This window comes from Oxyura jamaicensis, chromosome 15, assembly GCF_011077185.1.
Source record: "Oxyura jamaicensis isolate SHBP4307 breed ruddy duck chromosome 15, BPBGC_Ojam_1.0, whole genome shotgun sequence".
Lineage (NCBI taxonomy): Eukaryota > Metazoa > Chordata > Aves > Anseriformes > Anatidae > Oxyura > Oxyura jamaicensis.
In genome coordinates, this window is record NC_048907.1 from 1,687,862 (window position 1) to 1,708,119 (window position 20,258).

At 50.9% G+C, this 20,258-nt stretch overlaps 1 protein-coding gene across 3 annotated transcripts in view; it reads left to right on the forward strand.

The window, feature by feature from the left end:
- SSH1 (slingshot protein phosphatase 1) overlaps nt 1–16,119 on the forward strand; it is a 30,595-nt gene extending 14,476 nt beyond the window's left edge. For 2 of the 3 annotated variants that reach the window (XM_035340099.1, XM_035340101.1), the window contains 13 exons: nt 1,277–1,380; nt 2,703–2,767; nt 3,049–3,170; nt 5,301–5,369; nt 5,790–5,855; nt 7,125–7,319; nt 7,567–7,660; nt 8,817–8,945; nt 10,086–10,132; nt 11,388–11,534; nt 12,218–12,418; nt 13,380–14,001; nt 14,458–16,119. In XM_035340099.1, coding sequence (XP_035195990.1) covers nt 1,277–1,380; nt 2,703–2,767; nt 3,049–3,170; nt 5,301–5,369; nt 5,790–5,855; nt 7,125–7,319; nt 7,567–7,660; nt 8,817–8,945; nt 10,086–10,132; nt 11,388–11,534; nt 12,218–12,418; nt 13,380–14,001; nt 14,458–15,735 — 3,139 coding nt within the window. In that variant the 3' untranslated portion in view covers nt 15,736–16,119. The remainder of the gene's footprint in view (nt 1–1,276; nt 1,381–2,702; nt 2,768–3,048; nt 3,171–5,300; nt 5,370–5,789; nt 5,856–7,124; nt 7,320–7,566; nt 7,661–8,816; nt 8,946–10,085; nt 10,133–11,387; nt 11,535–12,217; nt 12,419–13,379; nt 14,002–14,457) is intronic. The other variant, XM_035340100.1, reaches the window with a different exon arrangement.
- Nucleotides 16,120–20,258: the final 4,139 nt, after the last annotated feature.

Here is a 20,258-nt window from a genome sequence, read left to right on the forward strand (position 1 = left end):
TCCTGCTTGAAGGTTTGGTTGAAAAATCTGGGAACCTTGGCTCTGTTTCAGAGGAGAGAGGAGCTGAACTTTCAGCAGAAGCTGAAAAGGCATGAAATTGATGTCTGTCTCCCAAAAACACTGGAGTAGATTGGAGCGTTAGTGCTAACCTCTACCCAGAGGCAAAGACCCGAGATAAAGCACGGAACCGAGGAGTGCTGGGAGCAGAACCTCCTGTGGGATCACTTTCTGTAGCATAAATAACTCCCGGGCAGCACAGGCTCGTAATGGGGCATTTATATTTAGTTGATAGCAGACAGTAATTAACGGCGATCTATGTTTGGAAGTGCAGGACAGCAGAAAATTGAGCTTTGTAACGAGGAATGCCTCTTGTGATGGTCGTTGCCTGATGTTTTGAGTGGGGTAGGAAATGCCGTGTAAGCAGTTACTGTGGCAACTAAAAGGTAGCTTAGTAGATGTTGATTTCCAGCCTTGTGGGAAATGCTAACTTTACCACTGATGTCCGAGTCTATTTCTGAAACGCTCCGGGTGCATTGTGGTACTGTGTAATTAGGCTTGTGCCGGGTCTTACTGTAACTGCTGGTTTTGTTCAGCCTCCTCGTTAGCTGTGTTCTCGGGCCTGTGTTGCAGTTGACTCTGGCAATACAGTTTACATGTGCAGGCGTTGTGACCTCCCTTCTTATCAGCAGCGTTTCTCCAGCTGGCTGTATCTAGCCAGAGCAGAGCAAAGCCTTTGCTGTTGTGTCTGTTGCTTTTTCCCCTGAAGTTTCAGGGCAGCTCTTTCTCTTGAGCTGTACAGGCTTCATCTCCCCTCCCTTTCCCTGTAAACCTACAGACAATTTATGGTTGCATGTTCTTGTTTTTGCATTCCAGAGAAATTTTGAGAACTGGAATTAGTAGGCACTGGTTGACTCGGAACCTGATCTTAAGTCATTTCACAGGTCTAAGCCTGTAAAAGGCCTTTCCCGCTACTGTTTTTAAGTTGCAGAATTTGATTATCAAGTGATAAAGTCGTTTCCAGTTCGTGACAGCTCAGGCAAGTATCTCCTCCGATGGCCAAGTAATAAAATGTTGCTGGAAAATGACACAACGCTTCATGAATAATCCTGGAGCCATGCCTCGCAAGTGGCAGGATCAGCCTTTGGGAACAGCTTCTCGTGGCAAAATCCTACTGTGTTTTAATGAGGAGAAGCCCTTCCTTCCCCAGGCGTACGGACTCGAGCACACACTTTGCTGGTACTTCCTTTCCTGACTTCCTCTGTCGTTTGTTTTCCAGCCTCAGCGAGAGCTTTTTCATGGTGAAAGGAGCAGCCCTTTTCTTACAACAAGGAAACAGTTCGCAGGGCCAGCGAAGCCTCCAGCATCCTCACAAACATGCAGGTAGTGGATGAAATCGCACCGAATTTCTGCTCCCTCGCGCTTTGCTGCTCATCTCGTCCCCGCTGACAGGCTAATAGCAGGCGTGGGAGGCTGGATGACTCCTCTGACTGTCACCGGGGGCCTTGTACAACCTGCTGAGGAAAACCAGGTTTTCAGCCCACTTGATTTGAATGGGAACATATGATTATTGTGTCTTTGTTTAAACTTTTGTCGCCGTCTTGGAAGGGTAACTGGAGTAGAAGTGTATTCTCTGCAGACATTATGGCATTCAGCACGGCGTTCTGTAGCCAGGGAAGCCTTCTGAGCCAGAGCCTGTGCTGAGTATGTACCCCTGTCTTCTGCAGCCTCAGATAAAGAAATGTCACTTGCTTCTGCTTCAGTGGGTTGATCTTTGCCTTCTTTGGCCCGTGGGGAGGCAAATGCAATGGGCTGTCACAGGGCTTGGGTTAAGAAAGGTGGGTCCTGCCCGCCCTGTATTTTTATGCCTTCTGCTCTTGATGGGCTTGGAATAAGTGATTACTAGGAAAGAAGGAATAAAACCATCGGGGCATTTTGAGTGCAGGAGCGTGTGGGAAAGGCACAGTGTGGTACTGTGTGTCTGCTGCTTAGTAAACACTCCAAGCACAAAGAGGCTGTTTGAATGCCAAGCTTGGCTTTGGGTGTCTTTGATTGTCAGCAATTTCATATCCCCAGCAAACATCCTACGGACGGCATTTTATCTTGCATGGAAAGTTATGAGTGCCTTACCGAGTTATTAGATGTGAACTTGTTTTGTTTTCTTGTAGATCCTTTGTTCTTTTTACTTGCTTTCACTGAACAGAAATGTACCCACTGCCTTAGTCTAAGTGACTTGTGGCATGAACAGTCCTTTATTTGAGACAGAAGGGATCGCCCGAATCGGGCCCCTCTTGCAGCCCTTCCTCCCCAGAAGTTTCTCCTGTTCAGATATGCCCTCCATAAGGCCCCGTCTCCTTTGTTCCTTTTATAATTGGAATTGTTCCTTCTGCCTCTTCCTCCCCTGTCCTCGGGGCACGTAACTTTGTCTTCCGTGTGATGCTGTAAATGGCAGTGTCATCATTTATGCCCCTCAGAGGTGGTCTCTGGATTTGGTAGCCCCCAAATACCACACAGCCAGGTAACACTGCTCCAAGCAGCTCGCTTCTGTTAGAATTCTCTGGGACAGCAAAGTTAATTGGCCTGCCTTAAATGTTTTTGTTTGCTTGTTTTCACTTAAATGTCCAATTTCATTAAAAGCCCAGGCTATGCCTGTTCTTAGCGCAACAAGTTGGAGACCCCCGATGATTTCCCTGCTCTCTCTGCAGGTGACTTGCCCCAGCACCTCCAGGTGATGATCAACCTCCTTCGCTGTGAGGATAGGATCAAACTGGTAAGAACAGATGCATTTGTCTGCCCTTCTTTCTGTTGGAAGCATTGGGAACAGACCTCTGTGGGGTCACAAAAAGCATTGGCAAAGCCTGTGTTAATTATCCCCTCTAGCATGGCTAACATCTAACATGTTTCAGGAAGCCTCTGAGCTTGTCTCTGTTTCTTTGTTCAGTGCGTTTACCAACTTTTGGGCATGATTACACCTAAAAAATACTGGTCAGCATGAATGTAATAATTATCCGAAAGCTGGTTTGCAGAGCTTGATTTTTTTTTTTTTCCTAGGCTGTCCGTTTGGAAAGTGTGTGGACAGACAGAGTCCGGTACATGGTGGTTGTATACAGCAACGGGCGGCAGGACACAGAAGAGAATATTTTGCTGGGTGTGGATTTCTCCAGCAAGGAGAGGTATGTCTAAGGCAAGGCTTGGCTTGGAAATCGGGCAGGCTGGGTTCTATGGAAAGCTTGTCAACAACAAACTGTCCTGAGCAGTTAATTTTCACTTATCTGCATACTCTATCAAGAAAAGAAACACAGTTGTTATTTTTTCTGACCATTGTGAGGGTGAGAGGGTCCTCTTTGTTCCAGAAAGCTTTCAGTCTCCTTAGAACCTCTGGGCTCTCTCCGTGGTTGTGGGCAAAGCATTTACTTGTAATCCATCTGTAGGGCTGTGGTATTTACCTCATCTGTGGTAGTTTGCTGTCTCCTCGCTACAAAACCCTTCTGCAGACACGTTTGCAAAACTGGAACTTATTTGATCCATCGGACTTCAAGTCTGGTGATGGCATGATGCAATGGAACTGTTCAGGGAAGGTTTGTTGCCAAATAGCCTCAACAGCAATACTGCAAAAGCACCTCCAAAACCAACAAACAAATGTGTCAGTAATGAGCTGTTCCCTTTGTCTAACTGATAAGAGCTCAGAATATTTTGAAAGGCAAATAAAACATTTAGTTACTGCAGACCCTCTCACATCATTCCAGTTATAGGTGAGTAAACCAAGGCAGAAAAGTTCTTGGCTCGGAGAGGTGGGGCTGCTTTGGCAGAGCTGGAGTTAGAAGTCAGAGCTTCCAGACTGTTGTTTCTGTTCTCCGGTGATTTAGCACGCTGCCATGTTGTGCTGAGGTGGGACTTTTGTTTTCTTTCTGGGAAACCTCGGAGGAATTAAGTGGAAGGAGGGAGCTTCTGCACTGCAGTGAGTCCTGGCGGTAAACTCCTAGCAGTGTCTTCCGAAGAAGATGATTGTCACCGGCTTTGATGCCGCTTCTGTGTCTGCTGTTAATTACTGCTGTTGGCACTGGGGAGGAAATTCGAATGCAGCGTTCCCTTATGGCACACTTAGCGTGTACAGCGGGGAGTGTTGGCCACCTCCTCTCCAAGTCCGGGGTGACCTGCCAGTAGCTTGCTCCTGGTGGTGATTGGACGAGAGGAAAGATGGAAAAATCCTGACAAAAGGTGAAGTTAGCTGCTTTTTCAGTTAGTTTCCCCTGAAAGCTGGAGGTTGTGTAAATTAAGGAAAAGTTTCATGCATAAAGAAGTCTCTTGGCATCGGTGACTTTTATTGAGGGACTGCGTGGCTCCATGTTGGGGATGAAATGTCACTGCTCAGCTGTAAGTGTTCTGACTGCTGACAGTTTGACTAGTCAGGCGCTTTTGTGGGGTTTATTCCTTCTACATGTGTTTAATAGAAAACATTTTTCCTCGCAGAGCTCTAGAGTGCACATTGTCCACACGTGTGTTCAGACTGGCCTGTCAAAGCCTTTGATCTGCTGCAGAAAGTGGCTGAAGGCTTTAAAAAAAAAAAAGAAAGAAAGAATAAAACAAACCTGTACTCTTTGCGAACTGTCTGTGTGCATCTTGATTTCCTTTAAAACTTTAATATCTCAGCAGCTTAATTATTTAGCAGTTGAAAGTTACTGCCCCCCATTACAGTACAGCTTTCCTGCCAGATTGCATCTCTGAAATAAAAGTGCTCTTTTGGGTTAGGTATACTCATAAAATCCTTTTTGTCTCTTCTACCAGCCAAAGCGATGAAGTGCAAACTGAACACACAATCCTTTGAAAGGCCCCCAGGGTCCTCTTTGGAAAGGGCAGGCGGCTGCTCTGCCACCTACCAAGGCTTGCTTTCTGCCTCGCTGCAGCCCGAATCTCTGCAGCCAGATCGCTGGGATCTGCCTTTATATCCTGCTAGGGAACTTCCCTGCACCGAGCTTAAGGGGGTGATGAGCTTATGAGCAGGAAAGGTGATGGGGAAATACTGCAGTGCTTCCTGGCAGGCTGTGTGGGGGAAGAGAGGAGCTGGGATTCTGACTTCTGGCTCTCCAGCTCAGCAGAGCAATCAGCACGCTAATGGCAGAGTAGACCTTTAGACTTCAGTTGCTGGTCTCTGTGTGTGTTGTGCATTTGATGGCCTACGATGTTACGAGGAATTACTAGAGCAAGGCTTGAGGATTTTAAAAATTAACGAGTATTAATAATTGAGGATATTGGCATGACCGCATTGTGGCCTATATTTAACATCCTTAACATTTCTCTTCCAGTAAAAGCTGCACTATAGGAATGGTTCTTCGGCTGTGGAGCGATACTAAAATCCATCTTGATGGTGATGGGTAAGAAACCACATTAAAAGGATAGATGTGAATGTCTTTCCCTTCTGGGGGCTGCTTTAGGAGAGATTCTCTATCACTGTGCAAATGAAGTTCCAATTCTGAACTCATATCTGCAGGTTTTTTATTCAGACACTGAGGGCTTTTTGCCCTCAGACTGCTCAGTGGAACCTGTAATACCCAGGAAATGCTTTCTGAAATCTTGCTCAAAGGGTGGAGCTCCCATTCCTGGCAGCGTACAGCAGGGAAAGGTGTCCACTTGCCATTTTGGGGGGGGGAAGATGCTGGAAAATCAGTGATAGAAATTCTCATCCTTGATTTTTTTTGAGTGCTCCTGTAGCTGTCTTGCATTAGCTGTTTGTAGAGCGCAGCTTGAGATGCAGAGAAGAGCAGTTTGTGACTGTTTTTTCCCCTCTCTTTCAGTGGCTTCAGCGTGAGCACTGCAGGGAGAATGCACATCTTCAAGCCAGTGTCTGTGCAAGCCATGTGGTATGGATGCTAATTAGCTTTATTGAAAAAGAGACTCTCATTTCTGTGAATAAATTAAAAACAAATAAACTGCATTTTAGCATTCTCCGTAACTGGAATTTAGTGAGCTGAAGCAGAGATGCTGCTTCCCTGTGTCAGCTGGTAGCAATACTATAAAGGGACTCTGGGAGTACTGATCTGAGAACAGCATCTTCTCCTGCTTCTGTTTGGAGCAGCTGCATGCTGCTTAACACAAGGGTGATGGGAAGTGGCACTAATGAAATGTAGAAATGTGAAAGCCCAACCCGAATTCATCGGGCTGCAAACCCAGTCTTCCCTCCCCGTGCATACTTTTCTGTCTGGAGGAGTCTCACGACCCATTGCCAATCTGATGGCGTTTCCAGTTCTCTGCCTCGTTGCTGGGGCTCCTGCCGCGTGGAAACTTTCCGTGCCACTCTGCGATCGCGTTCACCTTTCAGCTCCTGTCACCCCTCCCATGTGCAGGGATTCCAAAACACTGAAGCAGAGAGGGCTGAATCAGCAGCGGCTGTGCCAGCGAATGCCTTCTTGAAGAGGCTGCTACCCTGCCCCAAACAGAACATGGCTCTTGGCCTGGGCGATGTGCTGGCTCCTGTCAGAGCCTCATGAGATCCTAGTCCTTGGGGCACCTGATAGGAAAAAGATGCAGAGGTAGAGAAGGGTGACGTGCTAGGGATGATTTGGTACAGAAACAGAAGAAACTCTTGTTCCTGTCACTTTTGAGCTCAGCCCCTCCTGTTGGCAATCTTAGATGTGGTTAATAGCTTCACTACAAGGACATCTTCAGAGCACAGCCTAAAAAAAAAATGAAAAAAGGAGGAGGGAATGAAGGAAAAAGTAATGGTAGAATTTACAAAAACAAATGACCCAATTTGGCCCTGTCCCCGGAGCGTGTCGGGGCCAAGAATGCTGGTAAATATGCATTTGACTCCTTGCTGAAGGTGGTCTGAAAATTGTCCGTATTCTTTATTTTTCTTGGGTCTGGCTTTACAAGTTAGCTAATGATTAGATCCCAGAGTGGCTTGTGCCTTGTGCTTGCCTGTTAATCAGGAGAAAATGTCAGCCTCTGCCTCAGCCCAGCTCTTAGAAGGCCTCCAAGGTGCCTTCTCTGAACTCTGATACAATAAAGCTGCTGCTCTCAGAAAGCAAACCGCAACAAGCGGTGGTGAAAATCTTTTCCCTCTGTGAAATGAGATCCTGGCTCTGTGTTTGTTGCTCACATCTGCACAAATTTGTTCTCCAAACTTGCAGGTCTGCTTTACAGATCCTCCATAAAGCCTGCGAAGTTGCGAGAAGGTACAACTACTTCCCAGGTGGGATGGCCTTGGTCTGGGCCACGTACTACGAAAGCTGCATCAGCTCCGACCAGAGCTGCATCAACGAGTGGAATGCAATGCAGGACCTGGAGTCCACCCGCCCCGACTCTCCAGCGCTGTTTGTTGACAAGTCAGTTCTCAATTTTATTATTTTATTAGAAAAAGTTGGCCTGGCTCACAAAAGAAATCTCACCTTCTCCCTTTTGTTCCTCCTTTCAATTGATAAATATCTTCAAGTGTTTTTCTTCCATGATTCTGGTCAAGTTGCTTTTCATGCAAGCCCTTCCCACCGTCCCTCTGTCCTGTACAAGTTGCGTCGTCTCTGGAGAGCACGTTTACTGCTCAGGAAGGAGACCTCCTCTCTGCTTACTTTCCAGGCCAACTGAAAGGGAACGAACAGAACGGCTCATTAAAGCCAAACTCCGGAGCATCATGATGAGCAAAGATCTGGAAAACGTGACTTCGAAGGAGGTAAATATAAAAATTCCTGCTACCGAATCCTTCCTGCTAGGCTTCTTTTCCAAGGAGTGCTGTACTGACAGAGGCACCAGCTGACTGACTCCTCGCTGCATCCGTGTCAATTACACAAGCCAAGGTAGCACTCTCAAAAGATGCAGGTGGTGGGCTCAGCCCTCACCACTGAGCGTACACGGCTGTTTTAGATGAATATCCTGGACTTCATTTGCTCAGGGACAGCACAGAGCAAACGGTGCGCTAAAAACAGCGTCTTTATCTTTGCTGGCTTAATCTTAAGGTTTTATTTTCTTTGTTCCTGAACAAAGCCAGAGAGGCATACAGGCAAAACTTTATCCTCATCCTGAGCCTCTGGATGAGGAATCACAAGTCAAGGCTAAAAGCTTGGATCTGTCCCACAGGGTGATGTAAATGCCTGCATCTGCAGTGCAGGCATTCTCAGAGTAAATGGTAAGAGTTCTTTTTGGGTTCAATTTTTGTTTGTTTTGCAAGGAAGGCTGCTAAAATGCAGGGCTCTCCTTCCTAAAGCTTAGCACTGAAGGGTTTGGGTGCACTCTTGTGTAACAGCAGCATTACAAGTTGTAGGCGTAAGCTGAGAACTCGTCTGTCTGTTCATGTATTCTTAACTCTTGGTGCAGTCAGGATGGTATGATTTTTTTCCACCATTTTCCAAGGTGGGTTCAACAAAGTTGTGTTGCTTTGCGTTACGCCTTCTTGAAGCTGAGGTGCAGTGAAAGGACTGTACGTCTGTGTCAGGACACTTTGAAAAAGGGAGGCTTTAGAAAGCCTTCTCCTCAACAGTACTGCCACTGTTCACTTCTTGCTCCTAATGGGCTTCTTGTTTGTTTCTTAGTTATTCTCCGGGGTCTTTTTTTTTTATTATTATTTCAAGCTTTTTGTTAAGAAGCAGGTACCTCACAAATTCTGTTCTGTACGTGGATGTTATCTGAAGCTTTCTTTATGGATCTTAAATTTGTGGGCCTAAAATACTTGGAGAGATGCCACATCGTGAGATTCCTTGTCTCCAAAGGGTCAAATCCCTGCTGCTGTCTTTAATGAAGTATAGAAAAAGTACTTTGTAGAGGAGTGCCAATAAATGTTTCTATTGCACAGACGTGATTCTAGGTGGCATCCTTTGTTTTGTGCTCTGCAGATACGAAATGAGCTGGAGAAGCACATGAATTGCAACTTGAAAGAATTCAAGGAATTTATAGACAATGAAATGCTGCTTATCCTGGGTCAGATGGACAAACCGTCTCTGATTTTTGATCATTTGTATCTGGTAAGTTGCTGTCATAGGAGCTCCAGATGAGCTGGAGACTCAGTGGGAGTGAGCTGACAAGTCAGGGGGCTCAGGGGGATCTGGATTTGGTGTCGAGGCTGAATTGTGCAGTGTGAGCAAAAGATTACAGCCTGCTATCCAGCCCTCCGTGCGGAATACTCAAGGACTCTTACTGCTTGTAAAAGCAATGATTGTATTATTATGTTTCTATCAATGGAGGTCTTTCAAAATGAACGGAGGGATCTAGCTGTGGGCGCTGCCCTGTGTGACGGTTGGTTTTGGCTCTGATGAGGGCCACTGCATTGGTTTTCTCAGCCGAGCCTATCAAGTGGTGTGTGCGTGGCCAAAGCTCCATGAAGACTAATGCTGAAGGTGATGTGGGTGATGTGCTCCTGGGGTTTTACGCAAAAGGTGTGCGTTGTGTGTAATCTTTTGCCACTAGATGGTACTGCAAGCAAAACCAGGCGCTGCCATCTGGAACAAAGACGCTGGAGATGAGCACATTTGTGCCCATTATGCTTGGGTCACTTCTAGTTTGTTTTTCCTGGAGAGAGTCAGAGGAAATGCTGATGTTTGGGGGCAAAACCCTGCTTTTTTAAACCCTTTTTAGCTTTTCATTTTGTGGATGTGGTGAGATCCAAGGTAACCACCCCCAGAACTTTCAGGATTTGCCTCGCTTCTGATATAACTGTGATCGCAGTCACGCCACGTGTAATTACTTGTCTTTGTCTGCACAATTTGTCTCCGGTTAAAAATCCAGAGTGTCTGGGCCATAATGATGTGGGATGAACCGTCTCTGACTCTCATGTCATACAGGATTTTTTTCTGCACAGCCCCTGTGCCTTGTAGTCCTCAATTCTTCTGATTTCAGAGGGACTGGGAACTGTCCTTGTGCCACATTTGAGGATGAGCCTGGTGGGGCTGCTAAAGTAATCCAGGCAGCGTCCTGCACTCCCCACAGCGTCCTGAAACTGGTGTGCTAATTGTGCCCTTCAGGGGCTATCAGCAGTATTTCCATTGACAGCTAAGGAATTAATATTGCTGAGGCTGGGGCACTGCAGAATCTTAGAAAACGGGGAGGGTCTCAGGCTCCTTTGAGACGGGACTTACTGAAATGTGACTTACCCGTGGCTGTTGCAGGGGTCGGAGTGGAACGCCTCTAACCTGGAGGAGCTGCAGGGCTCGGGGTGAGTACCGCTCCTTTCAGGCTCTGAATCCTCCAGTCCTTTGGGTCCATTCCTAGCCACGTGGGTAACTTATCTTCGGGACCTTGATTAGGAAGTCTTTCCTAATCGTTTCCATCACAGGTGGAATGAAAATAACAAAACCTTTTATTTTTGAAGTGTATCAGGATCTCTGACACCCCACCCCCTTAGCAAGTAGCAGCCAAGTGTGCAATGGACACACGTAGTGCTGTGCTGGGCGTGAGTTCCCGCAGGCTGTGGAAGAGCAGTTACAGCGCTGCGTTTAGGAAAAACTCAATCGAAATGGAGCAGAACTTCCCGGGGATGAGCAAGCTCCGTCTCACCTGCCCAGACAGGCAGCTGCAGGGCTGTCTTTCACCACTCTCTCATCACCGCAGCGCTTCTTGGCGTGATTTACTTTCACGCTTTTTGGACGAGTAAGAGTTCTGCAGCGTATAAATATTTGCTGCTTGCCCAAGGCGTGCACCAACCCTGACATGAGAAACTGAAAACTATTGCTCAACAGCATGACTAAAAATGTTTTAGCTTGGAGTCCTTGGAAACAGATGTCTGAACATCTTTAAGCAAAGAAATCGACCAGCGTGTTAATCCTTCTGATCTGTGGCAAGGGTATCGTGACGTGCAGTGTCCAAAAGTCAAAGCTGGACGAATTCTGAGAGAAGCATCCTGTGCCCTTGTTTTGTCTGAATGGTGTAAAGTAATAAATTAATATGGGCATTCATTCTCCCAGGGCGCATCGTAAACCTTGCCGTAATACTTGGCAGGAATCAGGGGATACCATGTGGCTATTATTTCATATTTTTGGTCAGAAAGAAGAGAAAAGGTTGGTTTTGTAGCTAGAGCCTGCAGTTGAAACTTGTGATTCCTGGGTTCTGCTCCCAGCTTTTGCCCAAGTGAGCCACTTGCAGCTGTTGCACTTCTGGGATGCTGAAAGAGAAAGCGTGCAGCAAACAGCGGGGAGCCTTTGAGTAGGTTACGAAGCCCTGGCAGATGGGCTAAAATAAACTTCTCCCTCTCTTGCTGCGTTGAATGGGATGTGCTGGTAGTGAGAGATGAGTGACTGGGCAGGTCCTGCATGTCATGGGTGCGACTTGTGTTGTGGTCTGTCCTGGGGATCAGGATTAAGGCTGTAGGTAAAACCTTACAGCTCACGTGTTGTCAGGTTTCATGGACTTCATGTGAATTGGTTCCCCTTCCAGGACCACGGTGGTTTAACTCTAATTTTTGTTCTCCGCAGCATTGACTACATTCTGAATGTGACCAGGGAAATAGATAACTTTTTTCCTGGTTTGTTCGCCTATCACAACATCCGGGTGTACGACGAGGAGACCACAGACCTCCTGGCTCACTGGAACGAGGCGTATCACTTCATCAACAAGGCCAAGTAAGTGGGCTGGGAGACGTGGCTCGGTGCGAGAGCACGGCCGAGCCCCAGCCGAAACTGCTTCAGGTCTGGGTGACGAGAGTGACACCGTGCCCTGCGTGCTGGACCCTCCTGAAGCCACACCGCAGCCAAAGATGGCAATGGGGCCTTCGTGTCACATCTTTCCCAGGGGTTTTCTGTGTCCCTGGAGCTTCCGTGTTCTCTGTCTCTTCCGGCGCAGGCATTAACCCGCTCCTAGCCTACGGGTTTTATTTATTACTATTATTTTGTCTCGCTTCCAAAAGGAAACGAGGACATTTCCTCTGCTTGAGGTGTTCTGGAAATATTCCAACACATGTCCGTGTTGGACTAGCCCAAGAGATGGTGACAGAGCCCGCGAAACGTTGCTGGGCCTTTACACTCGGGTTGTTGCTGCTGATTCCTGTGTCCAAAGACTTGGGCAGGCAGGCAGGGGGCTTCGTGGTGGTCTCTGAAAAGGCGGCATGGCTGCGGCTGCCCTTCTCTACCTCTATTTTTCGGGAGCAAGGTTCTTCTCGTGGCCACCTCAGTCCAGAACATTTTTCACCCACCGAGCTAAGGCGTTAGGGTGGTCAGGAGGACAAAGCGCTGCCCCTCCACCACTGAAATGCTAACAACGGACACAGTGACCAGAAAGATGAGACACTGTCCTTTTTGTCCTGCAGGAAGAATCACTCCAAGTGCCTGGTGCACTGCAAGATGGGCGTGAGCCGGTCGGCATCTACTGTTATAGCTTATGCAATGAAGGAGTTTGGCTGGTCACTGGAAAAGGCTTACAATTATGTGAAGCAGAAACGCAGCATTGCAAGACCAAACGCAGGCTTCATGAGACAGCTTCTGGAATACGAAGGCATTTTAGACGCAAGGTAAGGCGACAGAACGAATGGAAAGGTGGCTTTCAGGAAATAAAAGGACCTGGCTGTAGGCAACACCTCTGGTGTTTGAGTATATCACAGAATATTAATGGAGTTCTGTGGATTTCTGTTCAGGCAGGAGGTTCCTCTGCCACGGAGCACAACGCGTGTTGCAATACAAAGACGGTGACAGAGCGAGCATGGTGGAGCAGTCTGAAGGCAGAACACTGTACAGAGGGGCTCCCCTTCGAAGGGCAGATGCAGGAGCTGGGGCTAATTGTGCTTTTCTAAACCTTTTCTATGCCAGGCCTCCGCGGATGGAAATTAGCTGTCTTCTAGGGAGATCTGCTCTGGTTTAATTCATTGAGGGTTTCTCTGCGCCTGGGAAGCGTGTTTGTGTTTCTCAGCAGCCAACGCTGTTCAGCAAAACATTGTTCTTGTTTTATGAGGCAGAACTGAGCTCAGGCAGTGTTGGAGGCACATCGTTCGCAGTTCTGGGTGACCGTGCCAATCATGAGGCCTTGTCACTGCAAGTGCTGTAGTATCTAATAAGGGTTTCTGCACGCTCGGCTTGGCCTCTGCTCTAGTGGGGAAAGAGGAGGGAAACTTTCACTCTGGTTCAGCAGAAACTGTGCCGTGAGATGTGGAGAGGTGTTGGTTTGGGGCATTTAGCGCTGGCAGACGTCTCTGTTCCCATCGTGTCTGTGGTGCAGGGCCCTGCCAGGAGTCTGCTGGGCCAAGGAGATGCTGGAGTAGGCAGGCGTGATGGGCGAAGGCCTGATTCTGGAGATGGCTTTGCCCAGGTGGGAATGCAGGGCTGCATTTGCCAGCCAGCCTGGCTGTTTGGGGCTGTGAATCTCCTCCGTGTGAAGAGAGGGAGGGATGCTCCTGCAGCCGAGCAGCCGTCAGCTTCTGCCATGGCTGTCAGCAGCAGCTTAACTGTTCTCACTCATCTCTCTGTCCTTTCCCCCAGCAAGCAGCGCCACAATAAGCTGTGGAAGCAGCAGGCAGAGAGCAACCTCCCTCAGAACACAGACGGCAGCACAGGCTCGGGAGACTTCTTACTCGAGAGCTTAGACGTCGACCTCGAAAACCGCCTGGCTGACCTGGACACCCCGTCGCAGTCGGTGTACCTGGACAACCGAGCCGGCCCAGAAGTGCCCGTGGGGTATAATTACTGCTTCCGCCGCCTCTCGGACACGCTGCTGGAGAACAAGGTGCCCGGTGACAGGGAGAGCTTCTTCCACGTGGAGGAGCTGGAGCGGGACGCGCTTGCGGAACGTGCCACCTCGCTGGTGAGGCAGCCTCCATCTGTGCCTTCGGAGGGGAGGCCGGAGGTGGTGAAGGGCCTGGAGACAGGGGAGCCGCTGCCGGCGCTGAGCGGTTTCCAGGAGGTGAAGAAGAAACTGGACTTCAGCCCCCGGAAGGCAAGGCTGATGCTGGGACCCGGGGAGCCAGGGGAGGATGGTATCAGGGAGGAAAACCCAATGGAGAAGTGGAAGCGCCGTTTGTCCGTGCACAAGGAGGAGAGCAGGCTTAATAGAGAGAACTTGAATAACAACAACAGCAAAAGGAGTTGCCCAGAGGATTTTGAGGTGCGTATGGAGTTGAAACGTAGGTGATTAGCATGGCTGACTCTGCTGCAAGTGAAATTGCTCTTCTCATCTTCAGAGCTCAGTTTCATTTGACTTGGATAAAGCCTTTCATTCCATGATGAGCTTCTTCCTTTTCGAAGTGCTTCTGAACATGGCTTTGCTTGCCCAAGCTATGGATTTAGATACCAGAGAGAGCACACAGGTGTGAGTGCACTGTAAGCTGCTTTGGGCAACTTGCTTGCATGACCATCGCTCGAAACGGTAGGTATTCTTCCACTGAAAATGTTGTCTGCTGGGAAAGTACGTAGCTTTTGTTCCTGCTGCAGGGCCTGAAGAGAAGTGAAATGGGCTTCCTTTCGAAGCTGCCTGGCTGTAAATCTGTTTTGATCTGTGCCTCTCGCTCTGCCCATGCGCTTTCAGCCCACGTTTACCTGTTCCTGTCTTCTTTTTTTGCAGCACGATGCCGTATTTGGGATCCTCAGCAAAGTCAAACCTCCCTACCAGTCTTGCGCTGACTGCATGTACTCCTCGGCCGGTTTGTCTCCCGACTCCTTCGGGGAGCAGTGCGAGAAGCTGAACCCCGGCTCCGCGCGCCACAGCTCCACCATCTGCACGCAGCCAGCCCTCCTCTCCCACCTCCCCTCCAGCTTGGCGGACCACCTGCCCAGCAAGGCGCGCGCAGAGGAGGTAATCAGAACTAAAAATAACGAGGCTCCGCTTCCTCTGCCAGCGGGAACTGGCACTTTGGAAGCTGGTACTTGTAAATCAGCGGCTGATCAGCAGTGCAGCCTTTCAGAGAAAGGGAAGGACGCACCAAAAACCCCGGTCAAAACCCTGCAGCCCAGGAGAAACTCACACTGTGACAAGAGCCTCCTTAGTGCAGAAGTGGTGAAAGAAGAGTCTCTAGCCAGAAAAGACAGCAAACCCACCAAGGATCTGAAGTACTTGTTGTTTAGTAAAGACTTGGAAAAGCCGACTGCAAGCAGTTACTTAATGCAGCATCAGGAGTCTCTCATCCAGCTGCAGAAAGCGGGCTTGGTCAGAAAACATACCAAAGAACTAGAGCGGTTGAAAAGCCTGCCCTCGGATGCCTCGTCCCTGCTCAGAGAGGGCTCCCTGAGCAGGGCTGAGCCCAGCATCGTGGAGGAAAGCGAAGACCTGATTTCACATCACGGCCTCGTTCCCCTTCTGAGACCAGCACCGTTGATACCTGAAGACGCCGAAAATGAGGCAAAGTTAGAGGTCAAGCGCTTGTTGGAGGGGATCTCTCAGAAAACCTCCACGCCGGTCGTGTGCAGGTTGGAGCACACGAGCAGCTTCACCAAGGACTTCCTGAAGACCATCTGCTACACCCCCTCGTCCTCCCGGAGCTCCAACCTGACGCGCAGCTCCAGCAGCGACAGCATCCACAGCGTGCGGGGCAAGCCCGGCCTGGTGAAGCAGCGAACTCAGGAGATCGAGACCCGGCTGCGGCTGGCTGGTCTGACTGTTTCGTCTCCTCTGAAAAGGTCCAATTCCCTCGCCAAGCTGGGCTGTCTTAACCTGTCCTCCGAGGACTTGTCCAGCGACATGGACGTGTCGACCATAACGGACTCGAAAGAGGCCGTTTCCAGCGAGTCTTCCGTGCTCTGTGAGCCACAGCCCGCTCCCAGGAGTGTGGATGCCAGCTCCAAGCTGGCGGCGAAGCCAGCTGTCGGAAACTTGAAGAACACGCTGTGGATGGGCAAAAGTTGATGCCTTCTGTGGGGGGAGTAAGAGGGAGGCTGGATTTCTGGGTTTTGTTTTTTTTTTTAAGGCGTTTATTCGTTGCACCGATGCAGTTTTATCATCTGACTTGCAGTAGTTCATCTGATGCCGCCTCTCCTTCCCCTCCGTGTACTCTTCACTGGGGAGAGAAAGAAACGTGATGGGTCATGATGAGTGGCACAAGGGAAAATAAAATGTGTTGCATGGCTTAGAAGAGGACTGTGTGTGAATTGCCTGTTGTCCTGCAGGATGCTACGTCTAGTGCTGTTTGCCAAGTGTAATAACGTGGTGTTGTGTGTGTCTATATATGGATAGATACTTGCATCTCTTCATCTATCTATATATATAAAATGCTGAAATGCTCCGTTTCAAGGTCTCCACAATGTAATTAGTCATGACTTTTTTTTACAGAACAAACACAAGCCTCTAGTTACAACAAGCGCTTGTGGAAACATCCTTAAAATGGTGACGTGAACACTACCTCTGCTCTTGCTGACTTTCCGTCTTGGTTTGGTTTAGTTTTTTTTTTTGAGAGGTTTTTCTCACAATGCTTGACCGAAGGCGTTCCCGTCCTGGTAACCGTGAAGTCCCGGAGGAGAGGAGACGGGCTTTACGGCACCGAGTGCTGTCGTCACGTGAAGGAGCGTAAAGCTGTGTTCGTATCGGCGGTGTGACTGCTGGCGTTAGTCCCGTGCTGCGTGCCCAGGTGAATTGTCGTCGTCTCATGTCGGTGACGGAATGGCACCCGGACTGTGCTGCTGTCGGAGGCTCGTGCTCACGTGGAGAGGTGTCTTGTCCTTTGGGTGTTCTTGCTGTCGTTGTGGTTTGTAACGTCCCGGTGATGATGATGAGCCTGGCCAGGAGGTGACCGTGGACCCTGGTGATGCTTTGTGTGGCGCTGTGTTGGCGGTGGGGAGCCTTGGTCAGGCTGTCGGTGGCACGCGGTGCCTGGGTGGAGCGGTGGCTCTCCCGGTGCCTGTGCACTGAAACCCCAGCAGGCAATAGGTGAGCGTGCATCTTCTGCATGAGCGCTCGTGTCTTTGGGGGATGAGGGTCAGTTCCTGTGCCCTCGCTTTCCCAGCAGCGTGTGCCAGTGGGGAAACTCCCACGGCGCTGCCAGGGGGTGAATCCTGCTCTGCCCTGGGGGCGCGCAGCCCATGGGGCACGCAGGGTTTGGGGGCCCAGCACAGGGCAGCGGCGCAGCAGGGGGCTGCTTCCACCTCCCCGAGCAGCCGGAGCTGTGCAGGGTGGTTACAGAACATTGGGATCCTCCCCGCGGCACTGCAGCCGCCCGTCAGGGGAGGCTGCCAAAATTACGGCTTCGCTCAGCTGGGATTTGGCCACCAGTGAGCGAGTCCTGGCGTAGAGACCGTGCTGCCTCCCCCAGCACCCTGGACCCGCTGCCCGACGCAAAGGCTGCGTCCCCGGGAGGGCCCCGCAGACCTGGGCACGAGCCTCGGGCTTCAGGCCTTGACCATTGAGCAGGAAAACGGGCTCACTGCGGAGAGACCAAAGCAGCAGCTAAGGTGCGGGTGAGGGAAGAGCTTGGGAAGCATTTAGGGGATGTGCTCCCAGTGCCGGGGCTCCCCACGTCCCCCCCAGAACCGTGACAGCTGCCCCGCTCCTTCAGGGCCGTAGCTTGAAGCAGGCCTGGGGGTCAAAGCAGACCTCGGGGGTCAGGGATGGCAAACTGATGTCTGCCTGTGAACGCGCAGGCTGGGAGTGGGAGCTCCAAACCTGTACGAGCTCTTAAAAATCCCCTCGTTGAGGTGAGAGGTGAGGTGCGAGCCGTTGTTCTGAGTCTGTGTTAATCAAAGACAATGCCTTGAGAAAGGGAGCTGTGTTTTACTGCCCTAAGTACCCAGAACTTTTTTTTTCCTCCAGTATAACACCCTGCTCTTTTATATTAGCAGTGGAAGGATTTACGGGGACTGGCAATCAGCAAATGAGCGTCCCTCTTTAAGGAGTCTTACATTTCATGGACCTTTTTAAAGGCACGCTTCCTGGTGTCCCGTGAAAGGTGCTTGGACGTGGAGGCTCAGCGGGAGGGAACCTGGAGGAGACGCACGAGTCCTTGCCTCATTTAGGGTGGGGAAACAGGAGCTCGTTTTGGAACCAAACCTTCCCTGGTGCTCAGTGTCTGCCCGAGGTGTCCTGGCTCCGGGGGCTGGCAGTCCCCACAGCCGTGTCGTTGCTGTGTCTGTACCAGATGCTGATGCCCGCAGGGGCAGCGGGGATGCCAGGGTGCTGCTGATGCCTGCAGGCTCCGTGCAGCCACCCAGGGCCCGTTCTGGTGCCACGCTCCCCCCGTGGCTCCCAGCGCACGCAGCAGCCCTGAGGCTTGCAGGGGCCGCCCGCAGGGCCGCTCGTGTTCCACGCCGTGCGTTTTGCCAGCTCCTTTCCCAGCCCTGCGGACACCTTCCTGCGCTCCCCGTTGCTGCCCGGCCGGGGAAGAAGCAGGGCCTCGGCTTTGAAGAAGCTCAGAAAGACGCCCTTAGCTGTTGCAAGCGAACGCATTCGTTTCCTTCCTGTTCTCCTGAGTGCCTGCCAAGCCCTGCTGTGCACCAGCCGGGGCGCGGCGTGGTGCCACCGATGCCCCCGCGCAGCCCCTGTGCGGCACGACGCCGTCGGGCAGGGCCGTAGTCCAGGACAAGCGGTGCTCGCGGCCAACGTGCGCTAGAAGCACCCGTGTGCCATTTTGGGGGGGGTTCATAGCCAACCCTGACGCTTGCAGACTTCGTTAGATTTGTTGCATGAGAAGGTAGATGTCTTTTTTCCCTCTTCCACGTATCGTAATTGTTCTTTTACAATTGAGTGCCTTAAGAATAGTTTACAAATACTGTGTATTTATGCTGAGCTGTTAAACTCTGCTGATTGCTGTTCATTTTTTTGGTGCTTTTTGGTGTATCCGGTGGCAGTGAGGCCGTTACCACTTCCGCACGTCGACCTCCCAGCCCGCAGGGCTCGGCGCTGCTCGATGCTTCCCCTCCGCCCGGCGCAGAGCCACGACAAGGCAGCGCCGTGCGCGGTGCCCCCGTTTATCTATGCATTGTTCATCGAAGCGCAGAAATGGGGGGAGCGGGGGTGCTCAGACAACTGCCAGGCACGGCCCCAACCCAGCCCCATCCCGACAGAAAACCCCAAATGCACAAAACTGGCACCTTATTTCCAGCCCGGGCGTTGTCGGTCCGTGTGATGCCCGTAGGCGTCCTGGCTGGGGCCGGCGGGCGGCCCGGCAGCGGCCGCAGGCAGGAGAGGGGTGGGTGAGTAACGTGGAGCTGTCCCAGTGCATTGCTGTACTCTCTGATAACGGCGTTCCTTTTATTTCAGCGTATTTCTCAATTCTGGTTTTATATTTAAATGCGCAGTATCTTTTGTACTGTACGTTCGCGGGAGGGGATGCATAATGCACTTTTTTTTACTTTGGTTTGTAAAAACGTACTGTATATTTTATGTGCTTCTCGTGAGGAAAAATAAACTCTTTTTTTTTTTCCCTTTTACAAACGTGGTTTGCGGTGGTTTTGGAGGTGGGGAAGGATCAGCCCTGCCGTGGGGAACAGTGGGGTGGAACGAGAAGGATGCGACCGGCGTGAAAGGTCCGAGCAGCGGCCGCCCCCTGGCTCTCATCTCCCCTGCCCCATGAAATCTCTTCCCAGCTGTGCTCCCGGCTGCCCTCTGCCTCCTTGGGGTCCTGGCTCTTTTCTTCCACCCTGAAGGCCGGTCGGGGAGCTGCCTCTGTCCCTCTTGGTTGCGTCCTTGCCATGCTGGACGTGTTTTAGCTGCCCTGCTGGGATGGCGAGCAGCGCAGAAGCACACCCAGGTTGTGGCCATGGGCTCGCCTGTGGGTTTTTTAAGGGGAAAATGGAACAAAATAGAAATATGCTTAAATCCCGGAGGCAGAGGTAGAACAGAAATCAGTATTTCTCTGTCCAGCCTCTTTTCAGAGCCCCGGGCTGGAAATGAGGACCCGCAGGGAGCGAAGGCTGGCAGCACAGCAGTCACACAACAGCGACGCCTGCTCCGTGCTGAGCCGCCCAGCGCGGGGCGAGGACTTATTTGGAGAGGGCCCTCGGTGCTCCGGCAGCGCCGGGGGCTCTGCAATCCCACCGACCTGCCCAAGGCTCTACTCCAAAAAGCAAAACCCAGCGTGGAAGCTGGGGAGCTGAATCTGCTGCCCCCAGCCGAGCCTGCTGCCGCCCCCCGGTCCGCCCGGCATGAGCCCAGCCCTTCCTGGGCATCCACCAAATTTTGCCTTTAAAGGCAAGCAGCGAGCATCGGCCCCGCGGCCCTGCGAGGAGTCTGGTTACTGCCCGGGATTGTTCTCGCTCTCGGAGCCGCTTCAGGGAGGAACATGTCAGTGTTTACCTTGGCAGAGGAGCGAGGCGCAGGCTGGGGATGCTCTCCGCTCTTGGCACCCTTTGCTAATTGCCTCAACCAGTTGTTAACCCCCCACCCCCATCAGAAATATTTGCTTTTTAGGTTTTCCGGCGCTGCTTTGGGCAGGCAGCGTC